General features: G+C 41.4%; 3 protein-coding genes and 1 long non-coding RNA gene across 5 annotated transcripts; 2 read left to right on the top strand and 2 right to left on the bottom strand.

The window, feature by feature from the left end:
* Positions 1 to 3,071: 3,071 nt before the first annotated feature.
* Positions 3,072 to 4,330, top strand: LOC142947861 (cytochrome b-c1 complex subunit Rieske, mitochondrial-like). Its single transcript, XM_076089732.1, has 2 exons — positions 3,072 to 3,151; positions 3,534 to 4,330. The coding sequence occupies exons 1-2, from the start codon at positions 3,072 to 3,074 to the stop codon at positions 4,216 to 4,218; spliced, it is 765 nt and encodes a 254-aa protein (XP_075945847.1). The 3' UTR covers positions 4,219 to 4,330.
* Positions 4,331 to 5,038: 708 nt separating this feature from the next.
* On the bottom strand, positions 5,039 to 13,615 carry LOC142947288 (uncharacterized). 2 transcript variants are annotated; one of them, XM_076088772.1, is made up of 3 exons: positions 13,117 to 13,615; positions 9,735 to 11,936; positions 5,039 to 7,298 (listed from the first exon to the last, which is right to left on the bottom strand). In XM_076088772.1, the coding sequence occupies exons 2-3, from the start codon at positions 9,745 to 9,747 to the stop codon at positions 5,314 to 5,316; spliced, it is 1,998 nt and encodes a 665-aa protein (XP_075944887.1). In that variant the 5' UTR covers positions 9,748 to 11,936; positions 13,117 to 13,615; the 3' UTR covers positions 5,039 to 5,313. The 2 variants fall into 2 exon arrangements, with proteins under 2 accessions (XP_075944887.1, XP_075944886.1); XM_076088771.1 differs by lacking the exon at positions 9,735 to 11,936 and having other exon boundaries at positions 13,117 to 13,606.
* On the top strand, positions 12,688 to 17,686 carry LOC142947292 (uncharacterized). The gene is made up of 4 exons (XR_012953345.1): positions 12,688 to 12,737; positions 14,160 to 14,236; positions 14,318 to 15,275; positions 16,367 to 17,686. It is a non-coding gene; the product is annotated as an uncharacterized LOC142947292 (long non-coding RNA).
* Positions 16,113 to 19,064, bottom strand: LOC142947291 (protein C19orf12 homolog). Its single transcript, XM_076088775.1, has 2 exons — positions 17,521 to 19,064; positions 16,113 to 17,360 (listed from the first exon to the last, which is right to left on the bottom strand). Exons 1-2 carry the CDS (start codon positions 17,678 to 17,680, stop codon positions 17,095 to 17,097), a joined length of 426 nt encoding a protein of 141 aa, XP_075944890.1. The 5' UTR covers positions 17,681 to 19,064; the 3' UTR covers positions 16,113 to 17,094.
* Between the last annotated feature and the right edge of the window lie 14 nt (positions 19,065 to 19,078).

Below are 19,078 nucleotides of genomic sequence, written 5' to 3'. Positions count from 1 at the left end.
AAGATCTTGATGAACCAGAATGTTTGGAATTGCGGACAGATCCTCCATCTTGCAAGCTCTGCGTTTCCTCTTGTGTAGCAGCTTTCAGATGCTTTTCATCCATAATGGTTGTTACTCACTGCGTTCCGTTGTTGTAGAGTTGTTTAGCCAGATGCGTATCAGTCTTTTTACTGTACTGCTCTCCTTGTGTGTGTGTAACTTGGTACACAATTCAGCAGTAAGCCAAACTCCATCCAAATGAATACGGGAGTCAGGATGTAGCTTCCAAGCTCCAGATGCTTTATTGTGCAGCATCGACGTACACAAATTAAATAAGAGTAAAACTAAAACAAACAGAAGGACACAATGAGCAATATGCATATGAATTACACACTACAAATTTAACTTTATGCATCTCCTACGCTTCTGTAGCAGTCAAACGTATAGTGTAACAACAACTGGCTACGGATACAAAATTAACCTTTACAAATATACTTAAGACGAAAGTATTACTAAAATACTATTCTGTGGTCTGTGCTAAACAAATACTTACAGACTATGCTTTCGAAGGCGTAAACACATGATGGATGGCAGCGGATGATTTTCTGAGACCATCTACCTAAAACTACCGCATGTGGCGAACTTCCTGTTCCATGTCAGAGTGCATGTCAAAATGAATGCAAATTAACAACACAACCTAAAGGGCCCAGGAGGGGGTGCCAATTCCCCAGTCCTGAGGGCAGAACAATTATTATTCTATTATTATTATTAGTCGGTTAACCGGCTGATAGAAACATTGTCACGTGATCGACAGAAAAAAAACAAAAATTCACTTCATCAGATGTGAATATGTGCTGGTTTTCAGTGATGGCAACCTGAATATCTCCAGGTTGGACTGAAATAAGCAATTGTTAGTATCAGCTATACTGACAGTATCATGATTCCACTAACAACGACCACGCCAATAACAGAATGAGTTTCGAGAGGTTTATTGTATAGTGGAATGATTGTTAGATTCAAGAAGCAGAAGGGGTCGAGGGATGAATAGATATAGGGTAGGGGTAGAGGAATGTAGGGTAGGGGTAGGGGTGAAGGGGAGTAGGGTAGAGGGATGATGGGATTTGGGGTAGGGATGAAGAGATGAAGGGATGTGGGGTAGGGGTCGAGGTGGAGGGATGTAGGGTAGGGGTAGAGGGATGAAGGGTAGAGGGATGAAGGGATGAAGAGATGAAGGGATGTAGGGTAGAGGGATGAAGGAATGTAGGGTAGGGTCGAGGTAGAGGGATGAAGAAATGAAGGGTTGTAAGGAAGAAGAAACGAGGAGGGTTTGCAGAAAGGAGGTTAGGCGATGCAGAGTCCCCTGTTGTTCATGTAATCCTGCAAGAGAGAGAGAGAAAATAGAAGGACAAAATGGGGTTGGGGGGGAGGGATGTGAAGACAGAGTCGAAGAGGAAGTGAACAGGTTCGTTGTGCTTAAATACTCTGTGCAGAGAAAATGAGCTGTGTTCTGGGCGTGGCCCTGTTCCTGAACTAAGTTTATAAAACTCAATTTCACTAACAAGGACCACGCCAATAACAGTATGAGTTTCGCGAGGTTTATTGCATAGTGGAATGATCGTTAGATTCAAGAAGCGGAAGGGGTCGAGGGATGAATAGATATAGGGTAGGGGGGGTGTAGGGTAGGGGATGAAGGGGAGTAGGGTAGAGGGATGATGGGATGTGGGGTAGGGGTCGAGGTAGAGGGATGTAGGGTAGGGATGAAGGGATGTAGGGTAGGGTCAAGGTAGAGGGATGAAGAAATGAAGGGTTGTAAGGAAGAAGAAACGAGGAGGGTTTGTAGAAAGGAGGTTAGGCGATCGATGGGGGACCGTTGATGTCCAGCGGCTGGCGGGAACAGGGGGAATGGAGACTGTAGGGTGGGGGCCGTCTCTTCGGAAGCTCTGGCGGTGCAGAGTCCCCAAAAGATAGCTCCATAAAGATGGATGCCGATGGGCGTTTCTGGTGTCGTTCGGGTTGGAACGAACTTATGAGAGGTACGCGGGGGAAGACCAACTATCTTGAGGATGTGGTCGGAAATTCCTTGGCTTGAAGCGGTGGAGGAGGCGCCGAGTAAACTTGGGGGGTATTCTGGCGGCCAAGGACCGATTGTCACTGTAGAAGCCGTCGAAGCTGATCGAGGGTGCTGTGTCTGTGAAAAGCTGGATGTCTGCCGGTTTGGTGATGTGTTCGTCCTGGAAGAAGGAGATGCCGTTCCGGGAGGAGAGGAACTGGTGTCAGTTTAGCTCGGTTTACGTGCTTCGTCAAGTGTGACGTGGTCATGGAGGTTTGTTACGGCGAAGGCAATTAACGGGATGTGTGGCAAGGAGGATTTTGTTTAATCTATTGATTCTATTTATATATTTTATCTGGTGGAGGGAAGCCGAGTGTTTAGACCGTGTGCTGGGATTGAAGAAGATAGCGTGACGGTGAGGAAGTCATCTAGGTCGGTGATTTTTACCACTGAGATGTTGTGTGCTGTGAGAGATCGTCAGGTAGGCCGTGGGAAAAATATCCGGATTTGCTTAAATCGGTCCAGAAATAATATATATTAATTGGTTGCTTCGAATAATTTGCCATGGTTGAGCGTCTGGGCCTGCAACATAGTAGCTGGCTACTTTATTAAATACTCTTCCGTGCCAGTGGGTGGCAGTAGGTAGCACAATAATGACCGTGGTGATTAAGACAGTATAATTAAGTGATGCACCTCGAGGTTGCGGTGGCAAGACGTTTGTCTGGATTAGGGTTGTCACGATACCAAAATTATGACTTCGATACGATACCTGGCATAAATAAATATATATATACCTGATACTTACGATACGATACCAGAATTCGATACAATACCACAAATACGATACGATACTGGTATATTTATCTATAATAGTAATAAATAAAACATCTGTATGGTTCCCTTTTTTACCAGCTTGTTCCTGCCCAGCTTTTTGAACACTTAACAAATGGCATTAATATTAGTATTAGCCTTAGCAAAGCTTGAAGCTGAGTCAGAGAGCGTTTGCTTGTAGGGGTCGAGGTAGAGGGGATGTGGGGTAGGGATGGAGCATTGCTCGTCTGCTGAGTCAGAGAGCGTCTGTCGTATGTCATGTGAAGACAGAGTCGAAGAGAAAGTGAACAGGTTCGTTGTGCTTAAATACTCTGTGCAGAGGTAATGAGCTGTGTTCTGGGCGTGGCCCTGTTCCTGAACTAAGTTTATGAAACTCAATTTGTAGATCTAGACCTGATCAGATCTGATGTGCTGTATTGTACTTGGGGGAAGCAATCACGATTGACGAGACAATTTTAAAAAAGGTCACTCTGGTTTCAGTAATCTATAACGACTAATGCTTAGGGATACAATATATTAATCAGTATACATTTAATCCAAAATGTTTCTTTTATTAATGTCATTCAAATCATGATCAATTCATCTAGTCATTATTATATCTACTAGTAATTGAGCCTTAAATAGGAGGACACAGTGTGACAGAGAAGCATTACTTTAAATGTTGTTTTGTAAGATACCAAATATTTTACAATTTGCCCATTAACTGCACGTGCCTTTTAAAAACTGCATCTTGTGTTTCTTCTCCAGCTCCTGGGGGGATCCGCCTTGCCCACACAGATATCAAGATTCCTGACTTTACAGACTACCGTCGCCCCGAGGTTACGGACCCCAACAAGTCCTCCCAGGAGAGCAGCGAGGCGAGAAGGTCCTTCTCTTACCTCGTCACTGGAGCGACCACTGTGGTTGGTGTGTATGCCGCCAAGACGGTGGTCACCCAGTTTGTCTCCTCAATGAGCGCATCAGCAGATGTCCTGGCCTTATCGCAGATTGAGATCAAGCTCGCTGACATCCCTGAAGGCAAAAACATGACCTTCAAGTGGAGAGGAAAGCCCCTGTTTGTCCGTCACCGCACAGAGAAGGAAATCGCAGCAGAGGAGGGTGTGAATCTGGCGGAGCTTCGTGACCCCCAGCATGACAAGGATAGAGTGATTAACCCCCGCTGGGTCATCGTCCTCGGTGTGTGCACCCATCTGGGTTGTGTGCCCATCGCCAACGCCGGAGACTTCGGAGGCTACTACTGTCCGTGCCATGGCTCCCACTACGATGCTTCAGGACGGATAAGAAAGGGACCTGCTCCTCTAAACCTGGAGGTTCCCTTCTATGAGTTCACTGAGGACGACGTAGTCATAGTGGGATAAATACTGGAGCTCTGTCTCCGTTCCTCCCTGTAATATGTATTTTTTAGATGGCTCCGTGTGAGAGTGACATACAACGCGTGTATTTACTATTAAAGACATATTTCCAACTCTATGATTGACCTATTGTCTTTTCCCTTGTAAAAAAGTGAGTTTTTCTTTGATTGTTCTTCATCACTTAGCATGATGTCTTTTGATTCACTGACATTTTATTTTTGTTTTAATCTCTATAGATTTCTTTCATTCCGCACTATTTTTAGTATTTTCCAAACAGCATTATGTAACACAATGTATGAGGGCCGGGTGTGATCAGGTCCAACCCCTTTGCTGCCGCACCAATCCTGATATATTGTGTTGGAGCTGTGTGATAAAGTCAAAGGTGGGGCCTGTTTCATGGTTACCTAAAGTTGAGCTGTTAAAAGTGCTCATACACATGAACAAGAGGCCTGGGGAGCACAATGATTAGGATAAGATGATGGTACGATCAAGAAAAGCCACCGGCAATCTAAAAAAGTATCGACAAGTCGTAAACAGATTCAGGAATGTGTCGGCCTGTTAAACAACTGGAAGGAACTATAGATCGAGATAAGGATGTTGTTGGTTTGTGACTCCAAAGAATGTGTAGATTGCTTTTCTAAGGACCTTTTTTATCCTTTTTATGAGTTTGTGTCTGACAAGATGAGAATTTTATACCAGTAATGGCAGCAGCAAAGAGTGCAAACTGCCAAGTAAGATAAAGAACTATTGAGTCACACTCCAGTCACTGATGGATTTAATCCTGACGAACAAAGTGTGCAATGTAAAACTGTATGAAACAGTGAAATACACAGACCTTTTTGTTTTTATTGATGAAATCATTTAAATACAATATACTGTGCACAGATGCAGGTAAAACCATCGTCTTAAACTTACATTACCATCAAATCAATTATCAATATAATCATCAAAACTATTTCAAACTGTACAGTTGGCGCTCATTCAGTGCATTTTTGTATTGAAATCAGTGTAGTTGAACCGCAGTTAATCATGTGTAACTTCAGAGGTGACTCGTGCTGAAAGCTTTTATCACAAACGGAAACTTTACTGCAACCAGAACAGCTAAAGGGGATTGTTTCCTGTGTGGGTTTTCATGTGTACCTTTAGATCTCTGTTGCGCTCAAATCTATTACCGCAAACTGAGCAGCTGAAAGGTTTTTCTCCTGTGTGGGTTCTCATGTGTCTCTGTAAAGTTGAACCCCGGTTAAAAGATTTCTCACAGACTGAGCAGCTGAAAGGTTTTTCTCCTGTGTGGGTTCTCATGTGCAACTTTAAATTTGAACAATTGTTAAAAGATCTCTTACAGACTGAGCAGCTGAAAGGTTTTTCTCCTGTGTGGGTTCTCATGTGCAACTTTAAATGTGAACGCTGGTTAAAAGATTTCTTACAGACTGAGCAGCTGAAAGGTTTTTCTCCTGTGTGGGTTCTCATGTGTATCTGTAAAGTTGAATGATTGTTAAAAGGTTTCTTACAGACTGAGCAGCTGAAAGGTTTTTCTCCTGTGTGGGTTCTCATGTGCAACTGTAAATTTGAACGATTGTTAAAAGGTTTCTTACAGACTGAGCAGCTGAAAGGTTTTTCTCCTGTGTGGGTTCTCATGTGGTTCTGTAAATGTGAACGCTGGTAAAATGATTTTTTACAGACTGAGCAGCTGAAAGGTTTTTCTCCTGTGTGGGTTCTCATGTGGTTCTGTAAATTTGAACGCTGGTAAAATGATTTCTTACAGACTGAGCAGCTGAAAGGTTTTTCTCCTGTGTGGGTTCTCATGTGCAACTTTAAATTTGAACAATTGGTAAAAGATCTCTTACAGACTGAGCAGCTGAAAGGTTTTTCTCCTGTGTGGGTTCTCATGTGTATCTGTAAAGTTGAACCCCGGTTAAAAGATTTCTCACAGACTGAGCAGCTGAAAGGTTTTTCTCCTGTGTGGGTTCTCATGTGTATCTGTAAAGTTGAACCCCGGTTAAAAGATTTCTCACAGACTGAGCAGCTGAAAGGTTTTTCTCCTGTGTGGGTTCTCATGTGTATCTGTAAAGTTGAACCCCGGTTAAAAGATTTCTCACAGACTGAGCAGCTGAAAGGTTTTTCTCCAGTGTGGGTTCTCATGTGTATCTGTAAATGTGAACCCCGGTTAAAAGATTTCTCACAGACTGAGCAGCTGAAAGGTTTTTCTCCAGTGTGGGTTCTCATGTGTATCTGTAAAGTTGAACCCCGGTTAAATGATTTCTTACAGACTGAGCAGCTGAAAGGTTTTTCTCCAGTGTGGGTTCTCATGTGTCTCTGTAAATTTGAACCCCGGTTAAATGATTTCTTACAGACTGAGCAGCTGAAAGGTTTTTCTCCAGCGTGGGTTCTCATGTGTATCTGTAAATTTGAACCCCGGTTAAATGATTTCTTACAGACTGAGCAGCTGAAAGGTTTTTCTCCTGTGTGGGTTCTCATGTGGTTCTGTAAATGTGACCGCTGCTTAAATGATTTCTCACAGACTGAGCAGCTGAAAGGTTTTTCTCCTGTGTGGGTTCTCATGTGGTTCTGTAAATGTGAACGATTGTTAAAAGGTTTCTTACAGACTGAGCAGCTGAAAGGTTTTTCTCCTGTGTGGGTTCTCATGTGTATCTTCAGTTTGTGTCTCTTGCCAAATGTTTTCTCACACTTAGAGCATCTAAAATGTTTTTCATCAGTATCAGAAGAGTCTCCAGTCTTCTCATCAGTATCTGGTTCTGGATGTCTATCTGGATCCAAGTTCCTGTCTGGTTCTGGTCCTCCACAGTCTTCTCCATCAGCTTCTGTTTCCATATGTTCAGTTTGTCTTTGATGAAGCTGTGAGGACTGAGCTTCCTCTTCATCATCTTTACTCTTCACAGGAGTGAATGAGAACTTGACATCAGCCTCCTCCAGACCTTGAAGCTGCTCTCCTTCCTGACTGGTGCAGAGTTCCTCCTGTTCTTCTTTAATGTGTGAGGGCTCTGGGTCCTCCTGGTCCAGACTGGAGCTCCACTCCTGCTGCTCAGAGGGAACCTCTTCTTTAACCAACAACAGCTGCTGGACGTCTGCAGGAAAACAGTAAACACACACAGAGGTGTTACAAAGAAATATTAGAATTGAGCAAATAGTCTCCTGGACATACACTTCCAGAGTAAATTAAATGATAAGACATTTACTTTAAGCAAAAAACTAATTTATTATTCAGTGATTAATCAGTATTTCAGCTCTAGTTGAACAGCTGGCTAGTTAGCTTTTTTTTTTTACATCAATATTATTCTTATTATTAACCTTTATTTAGACAAAATCCATTGAGCTAAAGTTTTGGTCAAATAAAAACAAAGATAGCAAGAGTAGCAAGAACCATCGCCTGTACAAATAAAGTGATTCGTTTTCATTGATAATATTAATATTAACTTCCACTGTTACTGTAAATCTGTTAGAATTGTGGCCTATTTTCTATTTGCAATTAATATGCATTCAATCCAGTTCAATTATTTAAATGAAAATGATCATCTACTCTGGCTAAAGTAGTTTATCAAGTGGATTCAAACCTGGACTTTCTATGTCTCTCAGAAACCTGGCTACATATACTCGCCCTCTGTTGCTTTGAATGTACGTGGATACAATATATTTAGAAGAGATAGATCTAGTGGTAAAGGAGGAGGAGTAATGTTTTACGTTAAAGAACACATTAACTGCAGCCAGTTTGAGTGGTCAAGTGATGTCAAATTGGAATGTATTGGTCTGAAAGTGTCACTATCATCTCAAATGTCTCTTACTCTTATATGTCTCTACAGACCACCATCGTCCAAATGTGAATTTTACGATCAGCTTAATTCCATGTTAAAGGAATGTGACTTTGACAAAGAGGTTATATTAATGGGTGATTTTAATGTAAATTGGGAGGATAAGTCTGGAAGAAAATCCCTAAAACGTACAATTGATTGCTTTAATATGACCCAGTTAGTGAACAAACCCACAAGGATAACCCACTCTTCTCAGTCCCAGATTGATTTGATTTTTAGCAATAAACCTGAAAGAATGATCAAAACACACAATATGGTAACTGGTATGTCTGACCATAATTTGATACTTTTAACAAGAAAACTTACAAAGAAACGTTTTAGTATGTCTTCTACCAGAAAGGCTTATCAATTAAGAATACCGAAAGGTGACCAAAATTCATTTGAGGATGCTATACAAGGAATTGATTGGAGCAACTGTTTAACGGGTGCAAGTGTGGAGGAAGACAGCAACATCTTCTTATCCACAATACAGACCACAATTAACAGTTTCCTTAAAAAAGCCAAAATTAAACTAAATCAAAAGAACACACTTCAATGGCTAAATAGTGACATCTGGAATTTAATGAAAAAACGGGACTATACGTTAAAATTGGGACTCAAGTCTAAATTAGGAAATGATAGGCAGAAATTCGTAATGCTGAGAAATTAGGTAACGAAAGAACTTAGAAAAGCAAAAGCTAATTTTTTTATTAAGATCATTGATGAAGCAGGAGGTAATTCCAAAATAATATGGGATAATATAAAGACGTTGACAGACAAACAGAACAGCAATTCAAAGAAGCAACTTAAAATGAATGTGAACGAGTGCCTTACACAAGATGAAGTTGTAATTTGTACAGCTTTCAATTCATACTTTATCAACTCAGTGGAAGTTTTAACTCGAAGCTCCAGTATTGGTCAATTTCATCCTATACCAGTAAATGAAGGTCAACCATGCTTCGCTATTCAAGAAGTCTCTGAATCTACTGTCACCAGAGTTCTAGGCTCACTCAAGAACTCTAGGGCCAAGGATGTTTATGGAATTGACAATATTATTCTAAAGAAACATAAAGGCACACTCACTCACCCTATCACAAGCATTGTCAACAAATCTCTCAGGCAATGTGTGTTTCCAAAAGGATGGAAATCAGCCATAGTAACACCCATTTTTAAGTCAGGAGATTCAACCAATGTCTCCGATTATCGGCCAATCAGTATCCTCCCTGCTGTTTCCAAAATTGCTGAGAAATGTGTTGCAGAGCAACTTATTAAACATCTCAACAGCTCTCCATATCAGCTACATCCTATGCAGTTTGGTTACAGAGCTAATCATTCTACTGAAACAGCCAACTGCTTCCTCTTAGAGAATGTGAAGCTTAAAATGGATAAAGGGGGTGTAGTAGCAGTGTTTTTTCTTGACCTGAAGAAGGCTTTTGATACGGTTAATCACAATGTCCTGATTAACAAACTGTCAAATTTTAACTTTTCCCGAAAGTCTCTTGCCTTGCTGAAATCCTACCATGAAGGAAGAACCCAGCGTGTCATCTACTCTAAGATCTAACGTGGGAGTACCCCAGGGTTCTATTTTGGGACCTTTACTATTCAGTTTATACATTAATGATTTGCCGGGTGTCTGCGATGGGTGCGATATTCAAATGTACGCTGACGATACAGTGATTTATGTGCACGCAAAGAACAAGCTGCACTTAAACTCACGTCCACAATCCATCCATCCATTTTCCTCCGCTTATCCGGGGTCGGGTCGCGGTGGCAACAGGCCAAGCAGGCTGACCCAGACTTCCCTCTCACCGGCAACATGTTCCAGCTCATTCTGGGGGATCCCGAGGCGTTCCTAGGCCAGCTGGGAGATGTAATCCCTCCAGCGTGTTCTGGGTCTTCCCCGGGGTCTCTTCCCAGTCCACAATGACAAATGTAACTAAATGGGTTGCAGATTCCTGCCTTCACCTGAATGTTAAAAAGGCTGTTTGTATGTTCTTCACAAAGAGGGCTTGCAAAGTGTCACTGGAGCCAGATGTTTATGTTGCTGGTGAGAGGCTACAGGTAGTGTCAGATTTTAAATATTTAGGAATTTTTATTGATTCCAATCTCTCTTTTAAAAAACAGGTAAAACATGTGACAAATGTCTTAAAATTTAATCTCATGAATTTTAGATATATCAGACACTGTCTAACCATGCAAGCTGCAAAATTGTATTTTAATGCAATGATTATCCCCCATCTGACCTACTGCTTAACCAGCTGGGCACAAGCCAGCAGCACAACATTAAAATCCATTCATATTCTCCATAAACAAGCCCTAAAAACACTTGATAAAAAACCCAAAAGTCACCATCACTGCAATATTCTCACCAAACACCATATCCTGAGTTGGGAGAACATCATTAAATTCACTGATGTGTGTCTGGTTTTTAAAATTGTACATGGTATGGCCCCACCTCCACTTAGTGATTTTATTAAACAAAGCACTCAAAGCAGCAGACTCACTAGATCTGCTTCAAGAGGTGATTGTGTCATTCCACATAGGTCAAGCTCGTTTAGTAAATCTACATTCTCTGTGAAGGCAGCTCACTCATGGAAAGCTCTGCCACCACACATACGCACACAAAACACGTACCAAACATTCAAACATAACTTCAAGAAATGGCTTGTTGCCAATCAGGTGTACCAGCATTGATGTACTGTCTGTCCTGCCTGCTTGTTTCATCTATATGTGCATTTGTCTTGATCGGTGTTGCTATTTTCCATTTTTTTGATGTGTATGTTAAGTGCTTCAGTGTTATATGTGCTTGTCCTGTAGGTGGGTCTGTTCTGCGTGACGCATGCTGAAACCTGTTATGTCTGCTCTGCTTTAATGTCGTACACTTTTCTTTTGCTGTTTATTGGTTTTGTCTATATGTTGCTGTCTGTTTCTCTATGAATTTTAACTCCGTTTCAATTTGAGATTTTGTTATTTTAGGCTGCATTGAAACATCTGGCCGGGGACAGCAGATGGAAATTAGCCTCTCTGGCTAACTCTGGCTCACTTACAGTGCAACTGTTGATTAGTGTGCATTGTCCCTGAAAAATAAATAAATAAGAGTAAAATAATAGCTGTGATCTATACACACCTCTGCAATAGCAACCCGCTGAAATGAAGGTACAGGCACCTTAACCCTCTCATTACTTCAGGGTTCTTGAGAGCAACGTGGGACTGTTGGGACTGTTAGTACACTGGCTGTGGTCATCACAGTGAACAGTGTGTACAGTGTGATGAGAGGACACGTGAGCCCTTGTTGCTGTAGTTCATCTCATTGGAGCAGAGGCTGCAGTTAGCATACCCTGCCTTATCAATGTATTTAAAACAATGTGACAGCGGGAAGCTGTACTGCTCTCTCTTCACGTCTGTTTAGACCTCCACCTGTATCCAGGCCCAGCTCCACTCACATCTCAGCCCTGCGTCAAGCTGCGCTACACAACCAGCCTCCTCTTCCTGGAGCTCTTTGACCTCATCTCATCAGTATCTGGGCCTCATGTTTCAAGTTATTATCACCACGAAATCGCCTCATTCTACTTTGAGTTAAACAAAAAAAACTGCAACCAGAACTGCCGGTGTTCCGGTTTAACGTTAATGAGTGACCGCGTGGACTGAACCGGAACACGGAGGGGGATTCATGTTTCATCACGTTACGTTTTTTCTAGTGATGTGTCGGTCGCGAACGAAACGGCTCTGAGAGCCGGCTCTTTGACGTGAACGACGGGAGCCGGCTCCTGATTGGGAGCCGCATTTGATTGGTCAATATGTGTGGTGTCGTCTCTGTGCCTGCGCTGAGCAGAGGGGGGAGGGGCGGGAGTTACACACACAGCAAGCACACGAACAGGAGGAGGGAGACGAGTCACGAGAGAGAAAGAGAGCAACGGACTGGAAAGGTAAAAAAAAAAAGTTGAGAAAATGAGTCAACAGGAAACGCAGCAAAATCTGGACACATTTCAATTACATTGACCAAACTAAGGCAGAATGTAGAGTCTGCAAGACTAAAATCTCATATCGAGCTGGCTCCACAAACAACCTGCACAGACACATGAGAACTGTTCATCCATCAGTTCAATTGGAAGAAAAAAGACAAGCAAGTGAACCTGATATTAATGAAGGTGCCAGTATGTCTACTGCAACTGTTGCTGCAACTGCAGTGTCTACAGCATCGTCCAGTACACCACCACAACCGCCTAAAAGTACAACCCAGAGCTCTATGAGCCAATTTTTGCAAAAGTCTATGACCGCAGCAAGACAGAAGACAATTGATGAAGAACTGACCAAAATAGTTAAAAGTTAGTTAAGTTCATTTGTAAATAGTTAAACATTTGTTTTTGCACTTTCTAATTTATTTTTTTTATCACTCTGTAGAGTGTATAAATAAAAGTGTATTTATATAATAAACATTTGATATAGTGCATGTTTTTTACATTAGTAATTCATATTGCGCATAATTTTACATTATTGTTGGTAATAAATTAATTTAAGCACCAAAAAATCTGAAGAGCCATTTGGGAGCCGAAAGAGCCGGCTCTTTTTAGTGAGCCGAGCCAAAAGAGCCGGTTCTCTAAAAAGAGCCGGAATTCCCATCACTAGTTTTTTCCTCCTAAATCGCGATAATGATGAGCGTTAGCCGTCGACAAAGTTCCGCATGCAGTGGACGTTAACTTAACCCAACAAGTCTGAACGGTAACGGAACTTAAACTTTAACGGAGGGAAATGAAGATGCTGTAGACATCTTAACGCTGACGTCGCACGTCGCATCAAATATGTTTTATTGCTAAGATCACGACATCACCTTTTCTCCTCGTCTCACTCCAATCTGAGAAACGCTGGCTGGCCAGTTGACCCCCCCCCAAGAAAATAAAAACACTACGGATCTACACTCACGTGGATGATATATTTTGATTCAAAACGGCTTATTTCGCCGAAAAGCGACACGTTTGCAGGTATTAAATCAGGAGACGAAGAAAACGACGAATTGCAACAGAGTCTCACTCCAAACTACATTAAAAGTTATCAGCCGGAGCATGAACAGTGTTTGAGAGAAGAAATAAAGTGAACCCACGTGCTCTTTGTATCCGGACTTCCGGGTTGAAAACAGCGTCCAGAAGTTCCCGTTGTCGCTTGTTCTCGTCTTTTGAACGAGCGAGTTCCTCCTCGTACTCTGCTATCGTTCTTTCAAACAGACCAAATATCTCTTCATCAGCCGCAGTTAGTCGCTGGTTGACTAAAGATCTCAGCATTTCTAGTTTAGACATTTTCACTAAACCACAGAAAGTTTTCCTCCAGACGAACTCCGTTAAAAACACCGTTTACTCTCATTAAACTCTGACTAGCGCTGTGTTGGTCACTTCCGTCCCCGTCCGTCTGTTTCCAGTTAGCATGCTAAGCTAACTTCAATAGCTTTATAGGCTACCATGAGATGAGTCCTCTTCGTCTTCCTCTCCTCTTTCTTCTTCTTCTCCTTCTTTTTCTTCTTCTTTCACTTAATGGCGGACTACAAACCAACGTTTAAGGCGCCACCTACTGGACCGGAGTGTGTAACATCATGACTTTATGACAGTTATCATTTAAACACAAAAATAATGTTATTAATAAATAAACTTCATATAGAAGTTATATTCTGGATATTGAACCCGTTCCATTCAAAATATTAAATAAGGCCCTTTTAAGCTGAACTTGTTTGTCCCCTGTCTCTAACGGTCCTTTGATGCTCCACTCCCTTCCTGTATCTACCACTCTGTTCTTCAGTCTCTCTTTCCACCCTGAACTTCCTCCACTCTATCAGCACATGTTCAACAGTTTCTTTACAGTTGCATATCTCACATTTATCCCACTCTGTCTTTTTCATGATGTGTATAACGTGTCATTGAGTCCTGTATGTCCGAACCTTAATCTACTGAAAGTAACATCTTCTTTTCTACTTTTACTTCCATCACTTCTCACTCTGACTGACGTCTGAATTTTGTTGTAATTTCTACCCTCATTGTCATTATTCCAAATTTCCTGCCAAGATGTAATAATTCCGTGCTGTATTACTGATTTTGTTTCTGACCTCCCAAAACAAATTTCTAAAATATTATTTTTGTTTGACGCTTTTTTCTCAAGTTTATCTGCAACCTCATTTCCCTCTATTCCAACATGAGCCGGTGCCCAACAGAGATGTACATCTATTCCTAAATGTTGTGAGTTCAGTAATGACATATAAACTTCAGTTAAAAGATCCTCTCGTACTGTTTGACCGGATTGTATACTTTGTATTGCAGCTGCAGAATGTGAACACATAACTACTTTCATTGGTTTGACCTCCTCCACCCACTGAAGACTGATGATTACTGCTGTCAGGTCGGCTGTGTACACTGATAACCTGTTTGAAGTGCTTTTAACAATTCCTTTGTTGAATTCTGGAATGTATATGCCCACTCCTACATGATTATTATCTGAGTGTTTAGATCCACCTGTAATAATATTTATATAATTAGAATAGCTTTTATTCAGTAAATCTTGAACCAAGTATCCGATGTTTACATTCCTCTCAGTCCATTCTCTTCTCTTTTCTAATATCTCTAGATTTACCTTGGGTTGTGGAAATATCCATGGAGCAATGTTGCTACTAATAACTGCTGGACTATGTTGTATGGTATCTAATTTGAACTGTTTCACTTTCCTGTTAACGTCCCATCCAAAGCTTTTACCAGAGAATGTCGAGTCTCAACCATTGTACAGGACAGTCGATGCTGTATTTCCATTAAGTCCACCCTGAATACTAATCCAGTGTGATAATGCTAATTTAGTTCTCCTCACATGTAATGGTAGTTCCCTGGATTCCACCAGCAATGCATTAATGGGTGTGGTTTTGACTCGGGAGATGAGTCAGAGGAAAAACATCCAGAAAAAAAGGTGAACAGATAAAAGTCCATTCAGACAGGTTCTACGAGGAACATCCGGTTCTGCTGCAACTTGGTGGGTAACAAAATAAAAGCCCATAAACTAATAAAATTGTATATCATTACTCCTATCTTCAGTTACCTTCCATCTGGTCCATATGTAACAGTTGTGGGTCATGGAACGAGACTACTCAAGTGATTGTTTTCCAACATTTATTTATTGAAGACAAAATATCACCAATGAATTGCCTTCTGACCGTTTTCTGCCCCTCTGCTCCCTCAACAACATGTGATTTAATTCCTTTTCTTCAACTACACACTGACCAATCAGAGCTCGGTACGTGGACCGTTAATGAATATTACATAATCACACAGTTTAAACTGACAAATGCAAAAAAAGACAGCTGGCAATAAATCTCAGACTGTGTGAATTTGTAAATTAACAGATTCATGACATCACTGCTTCATTTAGAGCACGATAGATCTGACTATAAGTACATGTGTGTATTATGGTAAATTAATGTGTTGCAGATGTGTTCTTGTATGACACTATTTTAGCCTTATTCTTTCAGCTGTAGCCTTAGTGGTGCGAAACAGACTTGGGAGTAAATAGAAAAGAAATGTGTAAATATTCTTTCATCACACATTCACTGACGTGTGTCGGCTTCTTGAGTCGTGTCTTACAGTCTCCGGCTACTTTAATGTTTGGTGTGGGTGATTTTAAGTTATGGAAGGAAACTTCCTTACTGCTTAGAATTATATTTATATATATTTTTATTTATTTGCCCAAAAGTCCGTTTCACATCGCTGGGGTCTCAGCTGAAAGAATAAGAATAAATCAAAGTAAAAAATTAACATGAATACACGTGTTATTATAGTCAGATCTATCGCGTTATAGATGAAGCAGTGATATTATAAATCGGTTAATTTACAGAATGACACAGTTAGTGATTTCTTGCCAGCTGTCCTTCCTGCATTTGTCAGTTTAAACTGCGTTACTTTCAGCCTGAATTATGTTCATGTTCTTGATGTTGGTCTCAAAGTGCACCAGACTGATGCATTTAACTTTAAAATGTACAACATTTTCGTCCAGGTGAGCGTGCTGTTGTAGAATATTTCTAGGTTAATCGGGAGAAGAGAGTTTTTGTTCACAAATCAATAATGAAGTCATCAGAAGATTCAAAGTTGTCTTTTTCCATTTATTCTCTTGCAAGAGGGAAGAAAGCACAACAGCTACGTATTCAGTAGACTGTGTGAAACCTTCGACAAAGTGCAACATTCAACATCATTTATACAAACCAAAGGTTCACGCCTTTACGCCTTCAGATGAATCATAAACAGGAGAGGATAGGAGTTCAGACACAGGCTGTTTTCTGCCAGGACATTCAGTTCCGGTTTCAAGGTTCTGTCTCAATCTTTGTCTTACAGACAAAGACAACAGTGTCTCTTCACTTCTCATCCTCGTGGGAGCGTGCAATCAGCTAAGAGATACCAGGACACCTGGATTCAAAACTAATTAAAATCTTCTGCAGGACTGCTGTTTTGTGTCTGTCTGTGTTCCTCACTTTCAGTGGTACATCTTTTAAAACATCACATGATACTATAACATATTTTCCCATTACAGTGCCCCGGCCCCCTCTAGAAAACCAACACTAACTAGAAAATAAAAACTCAATTAGTCTACTGGATCAAGCTAAAGACAGTACCAACTCTGAGCGTGGACTCAATGAGCGATGCTCTCAAATTGAAAGAACACGCTCTTGGATAAAGATAGGATGAAAGCTCCATCGTTCCTCCCTTGTGTGATGTTTCATGTGGTGTGTCAAATATATTTTTTACATTTTGTATAAAACCGTTATCACAAACAGAACCACTATGTCTCTTATATGATTAACAGTGCCATTGATGAATAAATAATTCCTTCATCTGATGAGTGTACTTCCCATAATAATCCAGGTATACAGCTGTTTTCACAATAACCGTATAACCTGTAACCAAGACTGTGATGGCGCCTGTGCAAATTTACAATATGTGATTTCACATTTGATAAAGAGTCTCTCCAGCATCATAAAAACAGTTCACATTATTTTCAAAAGACTCCATCCTTCTGAGCATGTGCGCCCCTGAGTCAGGGTATTCCAGTTCTTCCACAGACACTAATCCACGTAGTGCACCTGCGCCTGGAGCTCCTTGGAGATGTACCCGAGAAGGGTCGCCGTCAGCTGCTGCTTCAGGGTGGCGTTGCCCATCACTAGAGCAGTTAGCTGAGCCAAATCTGTCCACTGAATGTCTCCCAGCACGGCCAGAAGACTACCATAAAGCTTCTGCTGCTGCTGAGGACTGAGCTCCATTATGATCTGAGGCAGCGGTTTGAACTGTCCACTGGTCAGCCAGCAGCCCAGAAGGCCTCCGACAGCACCGCCTACATGGGTAAGAGGGTTTCAAACATGTGGAATTATGATTGCACACACACAAACACACACACACACACACACACACACACACACACACACACACACACACACACACACACACACACACACGAGTGGGAGAAACTGTTGCATGCATTTATTCCCACTTACCGACTGTGATACCAAGAGGTCCCCCGACTAACCCTCCAGCGAAGGCCAGACCGCCCGCTGCTGCTGCTCCCTTCCCTGAGCCTTTCACTGTGGTCTGGATTTGCTGATTGGCAGATAACTCACAACACAGCTTCATGACATCATCAAGTCGATGGCACATACTGTGGATCAGATTTATACATTTAAAGAGACATGACAGAAATGATTACTGAAAGACACTCAGCAATCAATAAGCATAGTATAAGAAAGCAGGAAAATACTGTCAGTTTGTTCAAATACAATATTAACTCAGCTATTCACAAATCAACAATGTACAATATACTATAATATCACATCAGACACTGACACACATTGTCCTGCATATATTGAATAGTGTGGCACACAGTGCTTTTCTAATGCAATCATCTTCAGATACCAGTGTGATAGCTCTGATTGCGTCAGAAAGCATCATAAGCCAAAGGTTGACATCTGTAGCGCCAATCAACAAAATAAAAGCCCTCCGGTAAAGCGTGTCGTAGTAACCACAGTAAACATTAACTGTTCGTGCCTTTTAAAAACTGTACCCTGTACATATTTATGCTGAGCTTTCACACGCCAATACAGGTGAAAGGTCTTCTTGTGTTACATAATACGTGTATTACTGGTTATTGTGCAGAAGAAAAAAAACTCATCTACAGATAGTTATGATTATTCTATTATTATTATTATTCTATTATTATTATTAGTCGGTTAACCGGCTGATAGAAACATTGTCACGTGATCGACAGAAAAAAAACAAAAATTCACTTCATCAGATGTGAATATGTGCTGGTTTTCAGTGATGGCAACCTGAATATCTCCAGGTTGGACTGAAATAAGCAATTGTTAGTATCAGCTATACTGACAGTATCATGATTCCACTAACAACGACCACGCCAATAACAGAATGAGTTTCGAGAGGTTTATTGTATAGTGGAATGATTGTTAGATTCAAGAAGCAGAAGGGGTCGAGGGATGAATAGATATAGGGTAGGGGTAGAGGAATGTAGGGTAGGGGTAGGGGTGAAGGGGAGTAGGGTAGAGGTATGATGGGATTTGGGGTAGGGATGAAGAGATGAAGGGATGTGGGGTAGGGGTCGAGGTGGAGGGATGTAGGGTAGGGGTAGAGGGATGAAGGGTAGAGGGATGAAGGGATGAAGAGATGAAGGGATGTAGGGTAGAGGGATGAAGGAATGTAGGGTAGGGTCGAGGTAGAGGGATGAAGAAATGAAGGGTTGTAAGGAAGAAGAAACGAGGAGGGTTTGCAGAAAGGAGGTTAGGCGATGCAGAGTCCCCTGTTGTTCATGTAATCCTGCAAGAGAGAGAGAGAAAATAGAAGGACAAAATGGGGTTGGGGGGAGGGATGTGAAGACAGAGTCGAGGAGGAAGTGAACAGGTTCGTTGTGCTTAAATACCCTGTGCAGAGAAAATGAGCTGTGTTCTGGGCGTGGCCCTGTTCCTGAACTAAGTTTATAAAACTCAATTTCACTAACAAGGACGACGCCAATAACAGTATGACTTTCGCGAGGTTTATTGCATA

Source organism: Anarhichas minor, unplaced genomic scaffold (assembly GCF_050575085.1).
Source record: "Anarhichas minor isolate MPS153535 unplaced genomic scaffold, ASM5057508v1 ptg000011l, whole genome shotgun sequence".
NCBI lineage: Eukaryota > Metazoa > Chordata > Actinopteri > Perciformes > Anarhichadidae > Anarhichas > Anarhichas minor.
Note: the sequence above shows the minus strand (reverse complement) of the source record. Positions and strands in the feature narration are given on the sequence as shown.

What these genes read in the sequence shown, in the direction of transcription:
- LOC142947861 (XM_076089732.1), top strand. Translation starts at nt 3,072, where the DNA reads ATGGAGCATTGCTCGTCTGCTGAGTCAGAGAGCGTCTGTCGTATGTCA. An exon ending in GTCGAAGAGAAAGTGAACAG is followed by an intron (nt 3,152 to 3,533) that starts GTTCGTTGTGCT and finishes TTGTTTTGTAAG; the next exon opens with ATACCAAATATTTTACAATT.
- LOC142947288 (XM_076088771.1), bottom strand. Translation starts at nt 13,309, where the DNA reads ATGTCTAAACTAGAAATGCTGAGATCTTTAGTCAACCAGCGACTAACT. An exon ending in AGTCCGGATACAAAGAGCAC is followed by an intron (nt 7,299 to 13,116) that starts GTGGGTTCACTT and finishes GTTTTCCTGCAG; the next exon opens with ACGTCCAGCAGCTGTTGTTG.
- LOC142947291 (XM_076088775.1), bottom strand. Translation starts at nt 17,680, where the DNA reads ATGTGCCATCGACTTGATGATGTCATGAAGCTGTGTTGTGAGTTATCT. An exon ending in ACCTCTTGGTATCACAGTCG is followed by an intron (nt 17,361 to 17,520) that starts GTAAGTGGGAAT and finishes TTACCCATGTAG; the next exon opens with GCGGTGCTGTCGGAGGCCTT.